The sequence below is a fragment of the Lepeophtheirus salmonis genome, chromosome 6 (assembly GCF_016086655.4).
Source record: "Lepeophtheirus salmonis chromosome 6, UVic_Lsal_1.4, whole genome shotgun sequence".
NCBI lineage: Eukaryota > Metazoa > Arthropoda > Copepoda > Siphonostomatoida > Caligidae > Lepeophtheirus > Lepeophtheirus salmonis.
Window position 1 is genome coordinate 41,012,078 of NC_052136.2, and position 20,111 is coordinate 41,032,188.

The window sequence follows — 20,111 nt, forward strand, 5'->3', positions numbered from 1 at the left end:
AATTAAGAGAAAACACATTTGAGGGTAGGTTTCCTATTTGATGCATTGTTGGTGTAAAATAGGTAGAATACTACAAAGAAAAAATTGATTTTTATTTTGATGGTGTTGTTAAGTATCAACTTCAACTTTAAAAATCTAGAATACAAATATCTTAGCATTGTACTTCTAAACCGATTAAAGAATATAATTTGATTAAATAAATACACTTGAGACTTATATATACCTTCCATAGTTGATTATTTAATTACTTATAATTGAAAAGTTGGTTAAATTAAAAAAAAATCCTGTAATTTCTTTTTTTAAATCTAGAACCCTAAAACTATGTCAATTTAATAAATCAAAACGATTTTATATAGATTTTGTCGAACTTATTTCTGCTTAAAAAGCACCGTGATATAGATTTACTCCTAAAAAATGATGTTTTTCACATCAATGAGAAGATTTCTGATTAGTGATGAAAATCGTGTTTATTTGCGCATGTTAAAAAAGAAATCGAAAATCAGCATGTAACCCCGACAATTTGAAGAATTTTTTGGAGCTGTCATGTCGTTTCATTAGATCAGCTACAGTCAACTTTGACAAGGAAGATGGGGAGAAGGAAATAAAAAAAGAATTTGTGAAGAATTACTCCGATGTCGATCCTCAATTCTTCTCTGATTCTGACGAGAACTTATAGTTATAATTCTGGGACAAATCATCAACGAGGATTCTGCCTCTTTTTTTAGCACACTTGCAAGCTCAATCAGTTTCTGAATATAGTAGGAAAGGAAGTTTACTACTCAGGACTTAAATAATAAAGAGAACAGAGTAATAAAAGAAAATGAATTCTTCAAATTACCGATTTAAAAAACAAAAAAATGGTTCAGCTAAAAAATACGTAGCTTATAGTGTTTTTATTTGTTCAGTATGTATTTTATTGAGTGATATGTATAGATAGTCTAAATGCATGGAATTAATAGTTGATAGACTTACAGAGATAGATAAAGATTTCTATTAAATTGACTTGAGTAAACAACTAAAGTTTATATATTTTCAAAATAAATACATAAATATATGTTTATTTCATAAGTATGTATGTTTATGGCAACATAAAAGTGGCAACAAAAAACTCCATCTGTGGAATGAATAAAGAAAAATATATAACATGATATAATTTGTATTATGTCAAACATCAACATCTTCAACAATTTTAGGTTGAGTCGGAATATTTTCCCTTTTAATCCGACCATAAACACCAATAAGCGCGAAAAATAGAATGAATCCTAGAACGCAAGGTATAAATGCAAAAGCCTTAATGGCCATGGAGTATCCCATGTAGCGGGAATTCATGTATAAGTCATCTAATGGAAGAAAATAAAATTGAATTAAAATTAAATTCAATAAGACTCAATAGGTATAAATAAGTCTTACCGTCCATATAGGGTAATTGGGTATGGCTATTAATTTGTGACCTTGCTTCATATGTCCATAAAGACTTATCTCCTGCAGCAAGGATTGTTGTGTTTGTAACCGTATATACTCGGCAATCAACAGCTATTAAAGAGATTTCAAGTTTGAAATTTGATTGATTAAGTGACATAAATTAATAAAGAACAATTAAGGCAAGTTTACAAACCTACCGGATAGATATCTAGTGACATGATACTATAATTTCCAAGCTTTAAAATAATCATTTTCAAAACAAAGAGGTTTAAAGTGTTCCTTATTATTTGAAGACAAAACATTAAAATTAAAAAAACTTAACATGTTAAAAGCTGTCGTGCTTCAAAATTTAGTTTATCGTGCCATTGGTTTGCCTTACTATCAAGATACATTTTAAATTCATAGAACCTCCTCAAATTGTTTTTTTTTTTTTTTGTAGAAATTTGAAGATTACAATATTTATAAAACCCCCGGAAGCTATAGGTATTGCCCAGTGGTCAGTTCCAAAAGTATTCGTGTACATGTCCTAGAGATGTGGAAACTCATCTAAACAAAGAATTGTAATCAATTTCTTACCTGTGTATTGTCCATATCTTTCTGGGTAGTAAAATATTTGATTCTTCCACATGTTCAAGTCGAAAATGATAACTAAGAAAATGATGCCGTAGTTGAACCATTTACCTATTTGGATTAGAATTATGGAATACTTTATTATACATTAGTGCATAGAAGTTAATGGGTGCACATGGTTAATGTGATGTCTCACCAGAAATTTGAATTTCTACCGCCTGAAAGAGAACTTCATGTTTATGAAACCCAGGGAGATTGACGTCCAGAGTATTTGTGAAATGAGGGAAATCCCAATCCTGCATCAATATCATTAAATCCATCACAAGAATAAATGATGCGAGAAAAGCTCTAGACAATTCTAAATAAAATTTGTTTTTGTTTTTAAAGTTCATTTTTCGCCTAATTTTTTCCTCACCTGTTGTGGCAACAAAGTCCCGGTTAAGTCTGTCCCAAGTAATCCAGTCTGTGGCAATGATCATAATCACAATTGATGTTACAAGAAAGCTTCCACCCCAGAAAAGAGCAATACGAAGTGCATTGTGGGAACGCCACACCTTTCTATGTAATATTTATCAGATAACCCGTCCATGAACAAATAATTATTATTTAATAGTATAATTACCGAAATTTAGTTGCCCAAGTAGGATAAAGATTATCTTGAAGCATCATGTCTGTGACGATGAGTGCAGTCGTTAAATCCCCAATCCATGTGCCACAAGCTGCAGCCTTCATCACACTAAAAAAATTATAAATTAATTCAGATCTTATTATGTATGTATATATTTTGTAGAAGTTGTAACTTCTATAAAAAACTTCAAAAATTGTAACCCAAAAATGAAATGAAGAATTTAGAGATCTTGTAATAAGAATGATACCATAATTGAATATTTGTTGGATGTTCTATATATATGAATGGTGTACATAAGTAATTTTCATCAAAAAAGTCACAAAATTATAAGTATTTTGTCGTCATTATATTCTTCAGATGCACACGGTAATATTACTTGTAAATAAATAATAAATAAGTAATTGGAAAAGGTCAAAATGAAAAAATAGCATCAGTTCATAATTGGTTTATTATAATGACTGATGTTGTAGTTAAATAAAACGTAATAAGACGTTAAAATCTCAACTTGTTCACAACATATACTTACATATATAGGGTGTATGTATGGATATTGCACAAAGCTCACACTTACTTTGAACTAGAAACACCCATTTTGGAGTCAATGACGAGTTGCTTTGAGGCAGGAAAAGTAAGGACAAGTATGACATTATAAGCATGTGAAAAAAGAAAAAGAGATATGATGATAGTTAAGAACTGAGCCATCCAGGATCCCTGGTCAGCACGAAACATTTTGAGTCGGAAACAGCGTCTTAGTATGATTCCATGTATTATGGTTTTCCTACGACCATTCCACAAAGAATGGCCACCATCCACATGGCAACCTACGTAATAAGAATTTTCTGAAGTTAAAGTACAAATCACCAGTTCCTAAATCCTTTAATCAATTTATGTGTGTTAAATACAATCATGATTCATATTGGTGAATGAATTTAGTACAAATAAAATTTGCTAAAACGCTAGTGCATGCGATTTAACTAACCTTAAGAAATCTCCAGCGCCAATCAGGGGGATACTTTGTAAATATAAAACTGAAAACATGTCCAACAACGGGAATTTCCGATTCTGCAAATGAAATGCGTAAAAGAAAATCATGAGTAATGATTTGATTTAAATGATTCAATTATTTTTTAATATTGAAACAAACACTTTAGAGCATACCCATTTTACTATGTGAAACCGGGTCCTCAGCAAATACAAGAAAGTTGCAAAATATAACAAAATAGATAACGAATAGTCTCAGGTACGGGTGCTGAAAGAATTAAGTTATGAGGCTCTATGATTTTTTTTTATTAAATAATCTTTATAAATACCTGAAAAAAATATTTTAAATTCCCATCAAGACTATGAAGGGTGAACCAAAGTGCTATTCCCTGTTTTGAGGCTGCTGAAAGGAACTGTCCATGGCCCTATAAATTGTAATATTCGAATGTTTTAGATTATTGTAAATATTCAAATAGTATTTGAATTTACTTTATTTTTCCAGACACAAATAACATTTTCTTGCCTTTTGACATCGGAGAGATCCCTTCCGATCCTCAGACTCTTAGCTTCCCGCTTAAATGCAGAGAGTGAGCCTCTCTCTAACTTATACTTGGTACAAAAAGACTGATCTTGCTTATTCAGAGAAGTTGTCAAAAGACCAAAAGGAGCCTCTTCTTCCTCCTCTCCATTCAAAGCCAGATCATCTTCTTCCTTAATCCCCGAATCCCTTTCAACAAGGCGCATTCCACCATCATCTTCAAAGTTACTTAGTTCATTAAATCGTGATGATAATTCTTGCTGTGCCACCTGCCTTTTTGAATGTTGACGATGAAAAGAGGATCTTTTGAGATCCATTTTTGTTCTTTATGAATGCTAGATTTTCGGGGATGATTAAATACTCTCTTCCTTATGATATTCTTCAAGACACAAGATGTATGATACAAGAACCATTACATCCTTATAATGGTCTCGAATTATCATTTTGATTAAATCCTTTAAAAGGAGAAAATCCTATAGAAACTATGTATTGTATGTTGTACGAACAAATAAGTCACCACCCAAAAAAAAATATTTTTTCTAAAGTGAATTTGAACAAAAGGCTTTCTAACTAACGACTGCTTCCTTTCTTTTCTGCCGATGCCAATCCTGCCGATTTGAAAAAGATATCATGATACCCATCATACTATAGGGAAATGTTGATTATAATTATTATTCTGTTCTAAAAGTCAGATATTGTTTGAGTATCTATGCCTATTTTTTACTTTGCAACTTATTGATGTTCATAAATACTCATTTCTACATCCATAAATACTTGAATGTTTATTATAAATACTCTATGATGATTTATAATAGCTTTTAATTCCAAGCACAGCATGACTCATAATCAGTCAACAAGAATAATATCTACTACACTTTTTTTGAAATGAAGAAACTTCATTTTTAACTGACTATACAGTTTGACTACTTTGTACGATAATTATAATTAATGACATGTACTCCAGAAAAATAACTTTCATTTCCATCCATATATTATTGATATGATGCTCATGTAGTTTGAGGGTGTAGAAATAATTGATGATCACAATAAGAGTATTTCAAGCTATGTACAGTCTTGAAATAGGTTGTCATTTGCAATTTTATATCGTAATTTTATAAATTTTATTAACCATTTATCCGATTTTTAATCCTTTATTTCTGTGAATATCATAATAGCATCTTTTTTCATTCAAACAAATCATAATTTTTTGTTTATTTTGCATTGTAGTTTTATGTTGTGTAATTACAACTTGTATTAATTAATTTTTTAATTTTTTTATATTCTACGTTTTTTTTTAATACAAAAATAAGTAATATAAACATAAATTACTAAACAAAAATATTTTATCTATCATTTGACGAAATTTTATAAAGCTCCTTTTTTTCACCACCACCCAGGATTCCATATTACTAGGTAGGGCATATGTATGAGCAATGACTATATTTAAAGTGGCCTTTTTTCAATCCTTTTTTCCGAATTAATTTTTTTAGTACTGTCTTTTTATAGGTTCTTGCTTAAAGATTCGTCAATGGGACTTTTTAAGGACATTGGAAAGTGGAAAATTGGGGGCACTGCTCCATCAACAAGAGTGCACTTAACTTTGTGCTTGATGATGTCAGAGTCATTGGAGTACTTAAAACAGATCCTTGACTATCTGGTTTGTTTCCAATCTTGGGGACAGAAGTTTACTCTCCATTACTTTAGAAGCGCTGGATGTTTATGACATCTGAAAATAGATGGCTATAATATATATGGAATATTAAATTGAGTAACAAGGATGGCAAAACATATGATTGTTTTACTTACGGAATAAAGTTTATTTTTACATAATTGTGGTCAAGTTCACTTCCACAATTTACTATCAGGATCGTGTTCCAGGAATCTAGAAAAAGCCGGTGTTTTTGAAGTACAATTGAATACAATTTAAGCAGGCATTGAACTCTAGGAATAAAATAATAAGAATGATGATAACCACTATGATAAGCTTATATAATACCAAACTCCTTTAGTAAAAATTAGTAGGTTATTTTATCACTAATAGTTAATTTATAAAGATTTTAAGAAATATTATTAATTACTGTAAGGCTAGTGTTGACATAATAACTGAATGATTTGATCATTATGTTTTCTTTATTGTTCATGAGCTGAATGCTTCAATAAATTATCCTCGCCATTCTAGAGATTAAGCACTCTATACTTTACATCTCAATGTTTATAACCTACACCAAAATCAGTGACATATTAAATATTATATTTCAATCAAACAACATAACTTTCTTACACATCAAGAGAATTGAAGGAAATTTTCATGAATTACAGAGTACAGTATTGTGCAAAAAGATGATATTTTGAAATACCTGCGTATAATATGAAACTTGAGGTTCTAGGACAATTGGCTAAAAACATCTTTGGCGAAGTAAAATTTGCCGAACAGACATTTCGTCGAAGGATAATTTGCCGAATGCACATTTTACAGAACCACAACCGAACGAATATTTCACCGAAAAATGATAATAAATTTATTGATATTTACGATTGCATATTTTAATTCCATTTGAAATTATAGTATGATAAATATATATTGTTGATATACTATTACTGCAATATACTTATGTAAATTAATTTGTGTTATATTGCAGGGAAATATTTTTATATGAATTATATTCTTTAATGATCATTTTAGAAGCACAACACAGTAGTTTATGGTTCGAATGTCGTTCGAATCAACCGCCGATGCATTTTTAAGCAACAAGGACCCCTTCTAATATGTAATAATACATCCCAACCCGCATGTTGCGTGCATTAGCTACTGTGCCCTGAGCCAGGTTAAATTCTTCGGCTGCCACTTCCTAGAGCATCAAAGAATCCTTCTAATATCCCAAATACACCCAAATACAAATCTTTAGCTTGTAGAGTTGAAGTACTGGACATCAAAGCTCTTTAAACTCCACCGCTCCCGCGTTTCTAAGCACCGAGGACACCTTCTCATATGCTATGACACATCCCCAGACCTCAGGTTGTGCGCTGTGTACTTCTACGCAAGTACTTATAAATTCATAAAATTTTCTACAATTTCAGCGGCGGTAGGATTTCTTTTGTATTTTTTCTTCGTTGGAAAGAAGCTTGAAGTTGACTCAATTTCTACTCGATCCTACGGATTTTCACAAATAATCTCAGTTTTGACAAGAAGGCTGACTTAATCCACTAAGACTTTTTTCATATATTTTTGTAATTCTGGAGAATCACTAAAACGTTCCAAATCTCTAAATAATGGATGAGTAGCTATAGCTAACAAGTGGATCTTATCTTTAAAAAGGTGCCCCTATCTTTTTTTGATTCCAGCTAATAAAGCCTATACTAAAGCCTTACAAAATTTAAGACTGTGCATCAGCATTTTTCTTTACCACTGAAAGTGATGGCAAAATGTAGCCAAGAAACATATTCTTCTCACCTTGCAAGATATCTAGGGCAGCTTCAAAATCCTTAAAGCACAAAATGTATTCATTAATTAAGTATTCCTTTGCTTTGGAGAAATACATCAATCCAAGATTGCCAAATAACTCATGAAGTTCATCACTACTTTTTTCAAGAGCTCTGAAAATGTCAAAAATACCTTCCAATTTTCCCTTCCACCTTGTCTCTTTTGGGACTCTCAGAAGTTTCCCTACAATATATTTAATAGTTTCAGCTGCAACAATACTACGACTTTGCTTGTTCCAAAGTGATTGACATTTTCCAAAAGCTTTGTCAAATAATCCTTTGAACACAGGATCTTTGAAAGCTGAATCTATCTCTTTCTGTGGAATCAAATTAATACAGTGAACAACACATCTGAAATGATTTGGTAGGCAAAATTCTGAATCTTTTATACATTAATTAATTAATGTTAATTCAAAAAATTGAATATCTTCATCCAGGAAATAATTTTCTTCTTTTTCGTCAACTTTAAATCCATAATTTTCAAAACACTTCAGGAAATTTCTTGCATAGTCGGTAATGGTTCTTCCATCATACTTATTTTGCAAGCCATAGTAGAAAATAATGGTTTTATCGTGAGTGTAGCTGCCTTTTATTCTATAGCATGCTAATACTGCTTGACCAGGAGACAAATCCAGTTTTATCCAATGCCAAGTTATACCAATATAATTTTTCAGCTGACCAAAAATCTGCTGTCAAACAGAAACAGATAATATTTGAGAAAGTTTGTTTCATTTTTCCTTCATGTTAATAAACTGATGATCAATATTTTTCATGAGTGCTTCATAAGAAAGGACATTTAAGCTTGGACAAGTTTCTTGAATAAGTCTCTTGAAATGTTCATCCCTCACTAAAGTTGACGACTGAGATGACTCACATTAAACGATAAATTCTGCTATTAACAGAATGCAAATAGTTTTGAAAAATGTGAAGTAAAAAACTTGAACCTTTAGTTTCAAAAAAAAAAAAAAAAATCTTGAGATTGTGAATATATATAATTTTTCAAAGACTTCTGTACCATGGCAGGACTTTAAATGACGTCGTAAATTGAATTTCAATCTTTCAGTTCCAGTTACCTCCCTCCCACACTTTCAAATTCACAACAAAATTTAAAACTTTTTTTTTTTCAACAGTAAAAAGAAAAAAATATGTTCCAAGTTCTAATCACATTTCAAAGATTATTTTCCTGCTTCCATTTTTAATAGATTTTATCACGATTTTTTCAAAATGTCCTCAAATTATTTCAAATCAATACCAAAATTTAAGTCCATATAGAAGAGGTTTATTTTCAAAAGTACAACATAAAAGTTATTTTTTTTCGCTGAACTTAATGTTAAAATCTATCATACCCTCGTATAATTTTTGTTCTTGATTGATGTGCTCCATTTATGAAGTACTTTGTATCATGGAAGAATAATTATCCATATATTGCATTTTTTCCTTACCGGCTTTAGTTGAATTTGAGCATATTTATTGGTAATTATTATTCATTTTTTATAAAGTACTTCATTGGTACAATAGAACAGTTTAGAGGATTTTGTTGGTACCCTTGGGGAGGGATATGTATTATTCTTTTTTTGTTCCTTCTGATGAGTTGGTGTACATCCATTTTAATTAATTGTCTCCTCTTTTCACAAATTGATATAACCCAAATATATATTTTTTATTTTGTAAAAAGTAATATAGAATGATTGTAGTCCATACTCATATAAGTTGTGTAGTTCCTATTTTCTAACCTTAAACAATAATAAATAAATTGAATTATTATCTATTATTCAGACGAATGTATGTATAAATCAGAAAGGTGTATTCGTGCTTGATTAGATCTAACGGCAATTCTGCCAAATATTCAAGTTACAATTATTAAATTGATAGAATTAACGTTACCACAATCAAATCAGATAATATTAAGTGCTAATGGGCATTGTTTTCCAAACGGTGTATTATGAGGCAAGTTCAAGTGAGCAGTACTATTTATGATAACTATACATTATTTGGAAGAGCTTATAATAATCAATATGATTGGTTTAAAAAAAATAGGTTTGTCAAGAAATTTTATTTGTTTTTTGGTGTACATTGAGCAAAAAAGTTTTAGAACCACTGTCTTAGGGGTATGTAATTCCGACGCAATTTCCTCCAGTTAATCCGCCTGATAATTTGTTTGAGATTAAGCACAAGGTTCTCAAGTTTTTTAAATAAGGCTTGCGTGAGATTTTGAGACCTTATATCAATTTACAAATTACAATATTAGAAAATCGTATTTCGGTTGGGAAAATTCGTTTTACAAAAAAGAAAGATTTATCTTCCAACGCAATTTCCACACACGAAGGAGATGGCGGTGTCTCTGAGGACATTGATGTCTGAATTTTCATAGAGCGACCAGCTACATGAGAGGCAAACTCGTCATCTGAAGTCAGCAGAGAGCCACAGATATGGGATAGAAAAAAATATTCTAGCTTATCTTGAGACATAACTTAAACCGTCTTTTCTTGTAATCTTTAAAAATATTCTTTAACCCTCAAATTTTTGGATGTTATCTCATAAGATGGAGAAAACTTAAAAATAAATCAAATTTATATGAATGAGCGGAAATTCGAGTGATTTTTTTGCTTTTCTAAAATGGGGAGCGTGCTCTCCCTTGCTTTCAATACAATGAGTGTACTGACTAATATTTTAGTTAACATGTTGATTTTCAGTTTCTTTTTTTTTTAACTTGCCCATTCTACACTTGGTTTTCATCGGTGCTTATGAGTCATTCGTTTGTTTGTACCGCAAGTTTCCCATATACAGAATATATCACTCAACCTCCTTCCAATTTTGTTATACCTCAGGTGATTTTGTTAAGTCATTATGAATATGTTTAGTTAAAGGAGCATATATTTGTTTAACGCACGGTAGTTCATTTCTTTGTTACTTTGAGTGCACTCTCATTGACGTACACGAACGACTGTAAAGTATACACCTTAGTACTTTTTACAGAATTACCAAGAGAACTGGTTCACTAAAATAACTAAATCCCCAGAAGAACTGAACCAATAAAAGAACTGACTCATCAAAAGAATTGACTCCTTTAAAGATAATTCATATTTCTTAGATTCGATTCAGGATTAGGTAGCAGCTCACTTGAGCTACTCATAATTTATCCTTTTTGGGGAATTTTGTAGTTTGGGGAAGAAGAGTGGAGGTGAATATAGCTGAGTCCCAAGCAAAGGGGCCCTAAATTTACCTTTAAGAATAAAAAAAATATCTTCGATTTTTTAAATGTCTCGAGTACTCCAATTTTTGACGACCTAGCTAATTTTCAAAATACTCAGCATATAACTTTTGGGGCAGCCTCGAAGCCCTTCATTTTTTTTCAATAACATCCTTATTCCCTATGCTTCGAGAAATGTACAAGTTTGATTGAAAGTTAACATTACCATAAGTAGTTTCCAAACAAACTTGGAGGTAGATGAGGCTAATTCCCCAAGCCAACGAACCGATGGACCCAATTTAGAGATATTATTTTATATTTTAGAAAATTACCTATAGTCATTTTTAATTAGTTACTAAAGTGCAAGACAGTGATCAGATTAATTATGACTATTGTATTATGTAACGAATATTAATTGTGTAATTGCAATTAACTCAGAAATTAAAATTAAGGAATACCGTAACTTAGTTATCTATAGTCCACGATATTTTTTAAATAGATATTTTATACATGGTATATTAAAGAAATTTACATCAAACAGTTTATATTTTTTTTGTAACGATTTTATCTTTATATTTTTTGATACATTGATTTTTTAAGTATCATTTCAAATAATTCCTAAAAATTGTAGATTTTTTTTTTAGTAGCGGGGTTTCAAGTCATTCAATTTACAAAAAGGAATCGCAATTCTCAGCACTAGGAGCAAGAATAGAGGCTACGGTTTCCATGCACCTTCCTTTTCATAAATATATTATAGTCTATGAACATTAGAGGTTATCGTACAAAATGAAAATTGAAATAGCAAAGTTTTAATGCTCAAAACATTTTGCGCTCAAAGGTTTCCGTATGAATAAAACTTTTTTGTATACATCATTTAAAAAATAATTGTATTAAAAAGTATTTGTACTATCAATTATCATACAGCGCATATCTTATATATTTTTTTAAATGTTAGGGGATTTTTGAAGGGTACAATAAAGTAATAAAGGCTTGCACGCTAAAAAGGAAGAAGAAGAAAAAAATACTTATGCCCTTTTTTGCAAAGAAAATACTATTTTATAACCCAAATAATGTAAAATACGTTTTTTTCATTGTTCTGTTACATCTTCTGGTAGATGACTCTTTATATGACACATAATGCGTCATATTTTAAAAATGTTTGTATGGCGATCTCTTGATTTATTAGTTAAACAATTTTACTATTGAAGTATTTTACATTAGGGTGACTAGACGTTCTAGGAGCATATTTTATTTGGCCAACCAAAAGACCTTAATCCAGCGAAAGATGTCTTTCGATGTTTGTTGAAGATAAAGCAACTTTTGAATGAGATCTGACCTGGAAAATGGGTGAAAAGGGACGCATACAATCAGACCACTGAACTTTGATTTCAGTATGGGAAAGGTTTAATCCTCCAAGAATCAGTAAAATATTTGGTCGATTTTTGATAGAGGAATGGAAAAAGACGAACTATGTCTTATTGCCATATGGACCCTTCCCTATTGACTGTATCGTTATTCTTGGATTTTGTCAAGTATGATTTCATAGTTCTACTTTGCCTCTTTGCACGATACTCCACAAAAAATCGACCTTTAGACTCAATACCGACTATTTCGAAGGTTCCATAGGGCAATGAGACATAGTTGTACTTTTTCCGTTGCTCCACCGAAAATCGACCTATAGTCTGTAAAAAAATACAAAAATTGGAACGTCGAAAGATTTTTTCAAACTTTTTTTTAAGTGGACTAAACACAGAAAATATCAAAGCTAAGCAAATGAACAAAGAGAGTGAGGATATGCACGACATTTACTCATGGGAACATTATAGCAAAGGGATACCCAGGGATATGAGTCGTTGCTCTAAAAAGATCCCTGTGGGAGAAATTGGCAAGGATATATTGAGCAGAAAAATAGGACTGGGATGCTTGAGCCCATTGACAAAATTGCAAGAAAAAGGATCATGGAGTCAAATAAGCAGAAAGAGAGGGAAAGAGACATAGAATATAAAGGAAAATTAAAGCCTTCTGAGAAACAGTTTACCGTAAGCGGCATTTCAAGATTTGTTAACATAACAAAATGATGAGCAAGAAGAAAAAAGTAATTACGATTTTTAACCATTCAGTAAGAAATAAACTGAACTACCCAAATCTTGCAATTATGACTGACAGATTTAGACTGTCTGATACTCGCATGTATACTTGTTAATTATCCTAACACTTTTTGCTCACTAAAAAACTCTGTCAAAAGAATCAAATTTTTTAAAGAGTTATTCTTCGGTGCATCTTTTTTTCATCGGTATTTGGAAGTCAATTAGCATAATATGAAGATTTAATATGTTTCTCTACCAAGTTACCAAAAATTTAATAATGTAATAAGAAGATTTTTCAATTACAATAGATACTTTGACTGATTGTTTTGATAGCTTAGATATAATTTTAATAAATATGTATTCATAATCCCATGACAAAAAATTGGCTTAACATTGAATTTAAGTATAATAATTATTACAATGAATTTGGGGATCGATTTTTGAAGGAGTGTGTACATGTGGCAATAATAAGTATAGGAGAGAGGATTTTCAAATAACACCTTAAATATGTAATAGTCAGGAATATTAAAATGAAATACTTAAAAGTTAAATGAGTGAATTATGTTTCATTGTTAAAAAATAATATTTTTTCTCATAAATAAGGAAGAGACAACAATGATGTATTAAAGAATAAAATAAATTAAACATAGTTAGTTAAGAATTTATTGCTGTTTGCCATAGTACATACATACATTATAAAATAGTACAGATATGCATACATTACAAAACTATTCATACATACTTATGGCAAAGAACTCGACCACACAAAGGAGTATACGTGCTACTACAGTAGAAATTGATCTTAAGTCCTACTTAATTTTATAGTTATTAATTATCATCAATAATTTGTTAAATTTTTGTACATTTCATAAATTTAAGGATGCGAAGATCTTCGTCCTCTTCTTGCATTGCTTGGTATTTCTCACATGAGAGAGATGGGCATCTGTTAATAGAGAATTCTGGAACAAACGATGTCTGAAAATGATTTCAGTTCGAATTCATGCTCTTGGTTTTAACCCATGTTTGCAATGGATAGTCTACCCACTTAGAGTGAGGCTTTTTGTTGAGCCGTTACTGGCGTATGGCTCTGTTAAATTAGACATATTGAATAAAAACCTGCCACTTATTTTTTTCCATAAAAATGTTATTAAACCCACCGATTAATAATTATCTAAATACTTTCATAGAATGAGAGGTTGGGAGAGTGTGTGTGTTTTGTATATATAAATAGTGTGACGTCATATGTGAACATTTATAACCAATAAAAATAGTCATAGTGGTTGTTATTTTCTTTGGTGTTATTAAATTAATACACGCGGAAACCTCTGTTTGAATAACCGATCATATTCAGAATAATTATTATTGAATTAATAATAGAACATTTGAATTGTTTGATCGATAAGAAGGGATGAAGATCGACGAAGTGAAGTCAACGGTTAAAACCCAGCGTATTTCCGCGCATAGCCACGTCAAGGGCTTGGGGCTGAGCCCTGAGACGGGAACTGTAATGAAGAGTAGTGCCTCAACTTGCGGTTTAGTGGGACAGGAACAGACACGAGAGGCTGCAGGGATTGTTTTAGATCTCATCAAGGCAAAGAAAATGGCTGGAAGAGCTGTCATTCTCGCTGGACCTCCAGGAACGGGTAAAACTGCAATTGCATTAGCTGTGAGTCAAGAATTGGGCTCCAAGGTGCCGTTTTGCCCCATGGTCGGATCTGAGGTCTTTAGTTCGGAAATAAAAAAAACTGAGGTTTTAATGGAGAACTTTAGAAGAGCTATTGGGCTACGTATCAAGGTAAACGAATCCTGATAGTATAATTAATCAATTAATAATTGAACGAATTTTAATCATTTCCTTGAATCTAGGAAACAAAAGAGGTTCATGAAGGAGAAGTGACAGAGTTAACTCCTGTTGAAACAGAGAATCCAAGTGGAAATTACGGAAAAACCGTGAGTCACGTTATTATTGGTCTAAAAACAGCAAAAGGAACGAAACAACTAAAACTGGATCCATCAATATTCGAGTCTCTTCAAAAGGAAAGGGTTGAAGTAGGGGATGTCATTTATATCGAAGCAAATTCTGGTGCATGTAAAAGACAAGGAAGAAGTGACACATTCGCCACCGAATTCGATTTGGAGGCTGAGGAGTATGTTCCCATACCTAAGGGCGATGTACATAAGCGCAAAGAAGTGATTCAAGATGTAACTCTACACGATCTTGATTCTGCAAACGCGAGGTAATAATCTTTTTAGAAACGTATATTATGTATAGTAATAGTTACATTTTTTAGACCCCAAGGTGGACAAGACATTCTGTCAATGGTGGGTCAACTTATGAAACCTAAGAAGACCGAAATCACAGATAAGCTTCGAAAAGAAATTAATAAGGTGGTAAACAAATATATAGACGAAGGTATCGCAGAATTAGTTCCTGGAGTCCTGTTCATTGATGAAGTTCACATGTTGGATATCGAATGTTTTACTTACCTTCATCGGGCACTTGAATCTACAATTGCTCCTATCGTTATTTTTGCAACAAATCGGGGTAAATGCACGATTAGAGGGACGGATGTTATTTCTCCTCATGGAATACCGCTCGATCTTTTGGACAGAGTACTCATCATCAGAACACTCCCATATTCTATGGAAGAAATGGTCCAAATCATTAAAATTCGTGCAACGACAGAGGGCTTATCTCTTGATGAAGAGGCCATCAATTATTTGAGTGAGGTTGGAGCTAAAACAACTCTTAGATTTGCAACTCAATTACTTACTCCTGCAGCGACAGCGGCTAAAATATGTGGACGAACAATTATTCGAAAGGAAGATATTGTAGACATTGGCGAGCTATTTTTGGATGCTAAATCCTCAGCTGCTATGCTCAAAGAAAATGATGATAAATATATGCATTAAAAGATCAATCTAATGTATAAATTTAGAAGACATTTTAGAATGTAAACCGAATATTCCACTTACTATTTCCCTCAGCATTTGACTTATTGTACCTTATTTTAAAATATATGCTCCAAATAATTGGGTTTTTTTTTCAATAATTAATTTATTCTGATTTTAATCTTCTATTTTTTCATTTTTGGAGGAAGGTTTTGAATTATTGGAAATGATCTCGTTATTATTTGCTACTTACGATTATGAGCAAAAATTATTACTTGAACCAAAGCCTACAAATTTGAATACTGGAATTATGCCCACACTAAATCCATTAGTTAGCTCCAGGGTCTCGTAAAAACAAAGGATAGTCAATATGGCTGTGATGCATATTGTCCTTCTCCTTTGGTGCTATAATCATTTTCACATTATTCATTCCTCTGGTCACATGCACTGTGATGGGAATTCCCGAAGTTTGAATAAAAATAAAAATAAAAAATTAAGTTTATTTTATAGCTTGTAGTCTTCCTTAATGTAAGATAAAATAAAATATAATTCGTATATTACTGGTATTTAATTTAAAAAAAATTTATTTATGACTTATTGTACCTACAATTCCCATATTACTTACTTTTCTTAAGAAGAATTTGAACATGCTAGAAACAAAATAATAAATAAAATATAACAATTATATTTATTTTTTTAACATTAAATGACATACAATTTTATTATATAATTGTTATGTATAAATATTAATACGTACCTAACTCATAGAGACAAAAAATATTTTATCTATGTGTCCTTAATAGGTTATTAAATATTGTGAATCGAGTATTTAATGGATGTAAATTTTACCTACATGCTAAGGAGTTATAAATCTTGAGTGGTATTGGATCTACTACGCAACCTCATCGGTGCGTTTAAAAAATGTTGGGGGGGGATAAAATAAACTACCAGGTTTATGTATAATTGACAAGGTCGTGCCAAGTTCAGGTTAAACTGTTCTATCGGTGTCGGTTCTTTCATTTCAACGGTCTCGTGTATTTTTATATAGGTTCAGTTTGGTAACAGGCACTTAAAACAAGGGGTGTCGCTCGAAAATTCAGGGCCAGGAAATAATATTTGAAATAAACAGGGCCTTATACGCAGAGTGCGCAGTGCCCCAAGTTCCAGCAGTAAACTAAGGTTGCTTAATAAAATGGGTTTCAAAGTGAGGGGAGGGGGCACAGGAAGATGGATAATTGAGGATTGATTTCAGTCTACACATACATAGTACACATGTTTCATATAAAGGGGGTAATAGCTAAGCTTTTAATAGAATATTTTTTAAGCAATATTATAATAGAATATCGAATTAAATACTATTTATGGCTTTAATATTATGAATAATACATATGTGAAATTCTGAATTCTTTTTAAAAATTGTGAAAAAAAGAATATGACAATAATGTTTCGTGGTACTTAAGAGAAAAATAGCAGTTCGTATGAGTAACTTATTTGCCTAACTACCACATGATTTCTGGCCTTCTTTCTGTTTCTTTTTGGAGGAAAGCTTGCGTGATACAATAAAAGTAACGACGTTTTTAAATTACATAAAGTTATGTACATAAAATATTAAAAGGTTATAAATATACAAAAAAAATACAACAAACGAAAATGAGCACAAGAACCGAGATTGGTAAGCAATATACTGCGGTCTCAGTTCGATTTTGTCGGTTTTGATTCTAGCTGTTCAAGAACCGCAACTGCTAGACCAATAAAGGCAAATTTTGATAATTTACTTTATTTTTCAATATATCATATTGTCCCGTGATCCCATATCTGGGACTACATCTTATTTTCATACTATACGCTTGTCGACATGAAAGAGGAAAATATATTTACGTATATTGTATAGGGAAAATTGCATGGAATTACTTCGTAGTCGATTCTAAACTCTAGACTTAGTCCAACAAATAATTTTTATCAAAACTTAATTACAAAATTATCATTTCCATGAATCGCATTCAGTTTATGGAGGGCATCAAAGAAAAATTCCTTCATCATCAAGACAAAAAAAACACACAAACCAAACTGTTTAAATGTATTAACTGTGATGGGAATTCCCAAAGTTTGAATAAAAATAACGCAAAAATAAAAAATTAAGTTTATTTTATAGCTTGTAGTCTTCCTTAATGTAAGATAAAATAAAATATAATTCGTATATTACAGGTATTTAATTTAAAAAAAATTTATTAATGACTTATTGTTACAATTCCCATATTACTTACTTTTCTTAAGAAGAATTTGAACATGCTAGAAACAAAATAATAAATAAAATATAACAATTATATTTATTTTTTTAACATTAAATGACATACAATTTTATTATATAATTGTTATGTATAAATATTAATTTTAATTACTTTTTTGCCGATAATGAAGGAGAAAAAGTATAGATTTATGGCAAGGCTTCTAGAATTTTGTCATGTGACCTTTTTGATTTTGGGAGCCAAGAAGAGAAAAATTCGAATTCCAACAGCATAATAAAAGTTATAATAATTTGAAGCTTTATTCTAAGAATATAATGAATCAAGTCCTGATTCTTTTAATTTTATGTCAGATATGAACAAGATACATGTCTCCTGCAATGCCCCACTCCATATTGAGATTCATACAAATCTTATAAAATTAATGCATATTTATATTGGCAAAGCCTCTTCTCGCTACCACATTACAAAGTCAATGGAGTCCCGAAGTAAAGTATTGTGGTCAAATATTAAGAAAAAACTCGCAGGAAATGATAATCTTCTCGTCTTAGACAAAACTACCGTCCATGACTGCAGTATTGATAAGTTGCCCTTATTTCATAAATTTGGAAGATATTAAGAAGGCTGAAAATAGAAAAATTACAAGCATTGAAATAAAAAGTCTTAACAACATTTTGGGCTCCGATTTCTGTAACGACAGACTAAAGGTTTTTATTATCGATGGTGTACCTTGTTGTATAAAAACAGTCAAAATCTTAAGCAATATTTTTCAATGATGTTGCCTGTCACTTGCCTCACTCATTGTCTGAACATAATAGCAACGCTCTGTCCTAATTACTTCGAAAATAGCAATACTGATATTTCTGAAGTAAATTTTTTGTTTCTTAATCCTGATGATCGAAAACAATTCAATTCAGTCTCAATGGCATGGATGAAAACAGTGATGCAATCAGTAAATCAACAATGATAACGTTATCCATTCATGGCATATAAAACATCTGTTATAGGGAAATTTATACGCACAACTTAAATGTGTAGTGATGAATGAGGTCGCTACACATTTTCGTCGAGGTTATTTTCAATAGAACCTACTTAGTACAATCAATATAAGAAACAAAATATTAAGATAAAATACTATACTCGTATCTACCTATATTCATAATTCTAATCAGTTATTTTACATCTTCATATTCCATAAATAATTATTAATGATTAATTACTCATTCTAAATAGTAAATATAATTAAAGAAAAGAGTGAAAATCCAATACTGTATATATACAATACAATAGCTGTATTTGAGTCCAAATTTTCAGTGTTCAGGAAAAATCAAAGTCCTCATGCCCGAGGTTTTTTCTAGTTCCGAGACCATGGAAAAATAAGTAATGTCTGGATCTACTTGTAGTCTCATCTAAGGCATGATATCCTTTCCCACAAGTTATTCCTTAATATTTGCCAACACTAATTTATTTATGGACTCCATTGGCTTTGTGATGGTGTAGTGATTATAAAAACAATAAAAGAATAATGATGACAGCTTTGGTAAATAAAAACATATAGTAAGCTCCTTGAATCAGCTAGGAACTGAAAAAATCCGACCCGCTTTTATAATAGCTTTTTGAACATCTCTAGACATTACCATGCGCCATCTAAATGAGGATGAGAGCAAGTCGAAACTCTTCTACGAACTCTTTCTGAAGGAATAGAGACAAGGAAACGAATATCGGAATTCCTCTTAGCAAATGAACCTTTCTCAAGAACACATAAGATATAATCCCAAATAAAAAGTTATTTGTTTGAATATTTAATAAAATCACACGCCATAAGCATGATCAAGTTGTAATTAAAGAGTAATCTTTGCCACGTTGAAATACTAAAGAAGATTTTTTATTTTTATAGGATTTATAAATTTTACAAGGTTATACCGTCTATAACGCGTGTACGACTGATGTTTGACTTCCACCACGCTTTTAATAGTGGCTTCATGGAATATGATTGGTTGCGTTTTTTGTCAAAATCTATCTGTCTACCCCAGCAGTGGGTACGATACATCAAATTGAAAATTCTAGTAAGGCCGATTAC

General features: G+C 31.3%; 2 protein-coding genes across 3 annotated transcripts; one reads left to right on the forward strand and one right to left on the reverse strand.

Annotated features, from left to right (window-relative positions):
- Positions 1–890: 890 nt before the first annotated feature.
- Positions 891–4,702, reverse strand: LOC121120617 (transmembrane protein 117). 2 transcript variants are annotated; one of them, XM_040715493.2, is made up of 11 exons: positions 4,091–4,702; positions 3,931–4,026; positions 3,779–3,869; positions 3,600–3,682; positions 3,192–3,441; positions 2,615–2,728; positions 2,408–2,550; positions 2,189–2,350; positions 1,999–2,103; positions 1,411–1,533; positions 891–1,340 (listed from the first exon to the last, which is right to left on the reverse strand). In XM_040715493.2, exons 5-11 carry the CDS (start codon positions 3,347–3,349, stop codon positions 1,165–1,167), a joined length of 981 nt encoding a protein of 326 aa, XP_040571427.1. In that variant the 5' UTR covers positions 3,350–3,441; positions 3,600–3,682; positions 3,779–3,869; positions 3,931–4,026; positions 4,091–4,702; the 3' UTR covers positions 891–1,164. The 2 variants fall into 2 exon arrangements, with proteins under 2 accessions (XP_040571427.1, XP_040571428.1); XM_040715494.2 differs by lacking the exon at positions 3,779–3,869 and having other exon boundaries at positions 4,091–4,685.
- Positions 4,703–12,013: 7,311 nt separating this feature from the next.
- pont (RuvB-like helicase pontin) lies at positions 12,014–15,942 on the forward strand. The gene is made up of 3 exons (XM_040714501.2): positions 12,014–14,691; positions 14,763–15,133; positions 15,188–15,942. The coding sequence occupies exons 1-3, from the start codon at positions 14,305–14,307 to the stop codon at positions 15,807–15,809; spliced, it is 1,380 nt and encodes a 459-aa protein (XP_040570435.1). The 5' UTR covers positions 12,014–14,304; the 3' UTR covers positions 15,810–15,942.
- Positions 15,943–20,111: the final 4,169 nt, after the last annotated feature.

Coding starts and splice junctions, on each gene's coding strand:
- pont (XM_040714501.2), top strand. CDS start 14,305: ATGAAGATCGACGAAGTGAAGTCAACGGTTAAAACCCAGCGTATTTCC. Junction 14,692..14,762: donor CTATTGGGCTACGTATCAAG/GTAAACGAATCC, acceptor CCTTGAATCTAG/GAAACAAAAGAGGTTCATGA. Junction 15,134..15,187: donor CTTGATTCTGCAAACGCGAG/GTAATAATCTTT, acceptor TACATTTTTTAG/ACCCCAAGGTGGACAAGACA.
- LOC121120617 (XM_040715493.2), bottom strand. CDS start 3,349: ATGTTTCGTGCTGACCAGGGATCCTGGATGGCTCAGTTCTTAACTATC. Junction 2,104..2,188: donor GGTAGAAATTCAAATTTCTG/GTGAGACATCAC, acceptor TAATCCAAATAG/GTAAATGGTTCAACTACGGC. Junction 1,534..1,998: donor AAGATATGGACAATACACAG/GTAAGAAATTGA, acceptor TCTCTTTAATAG/CTGTTGATTGCCGAGTATAT.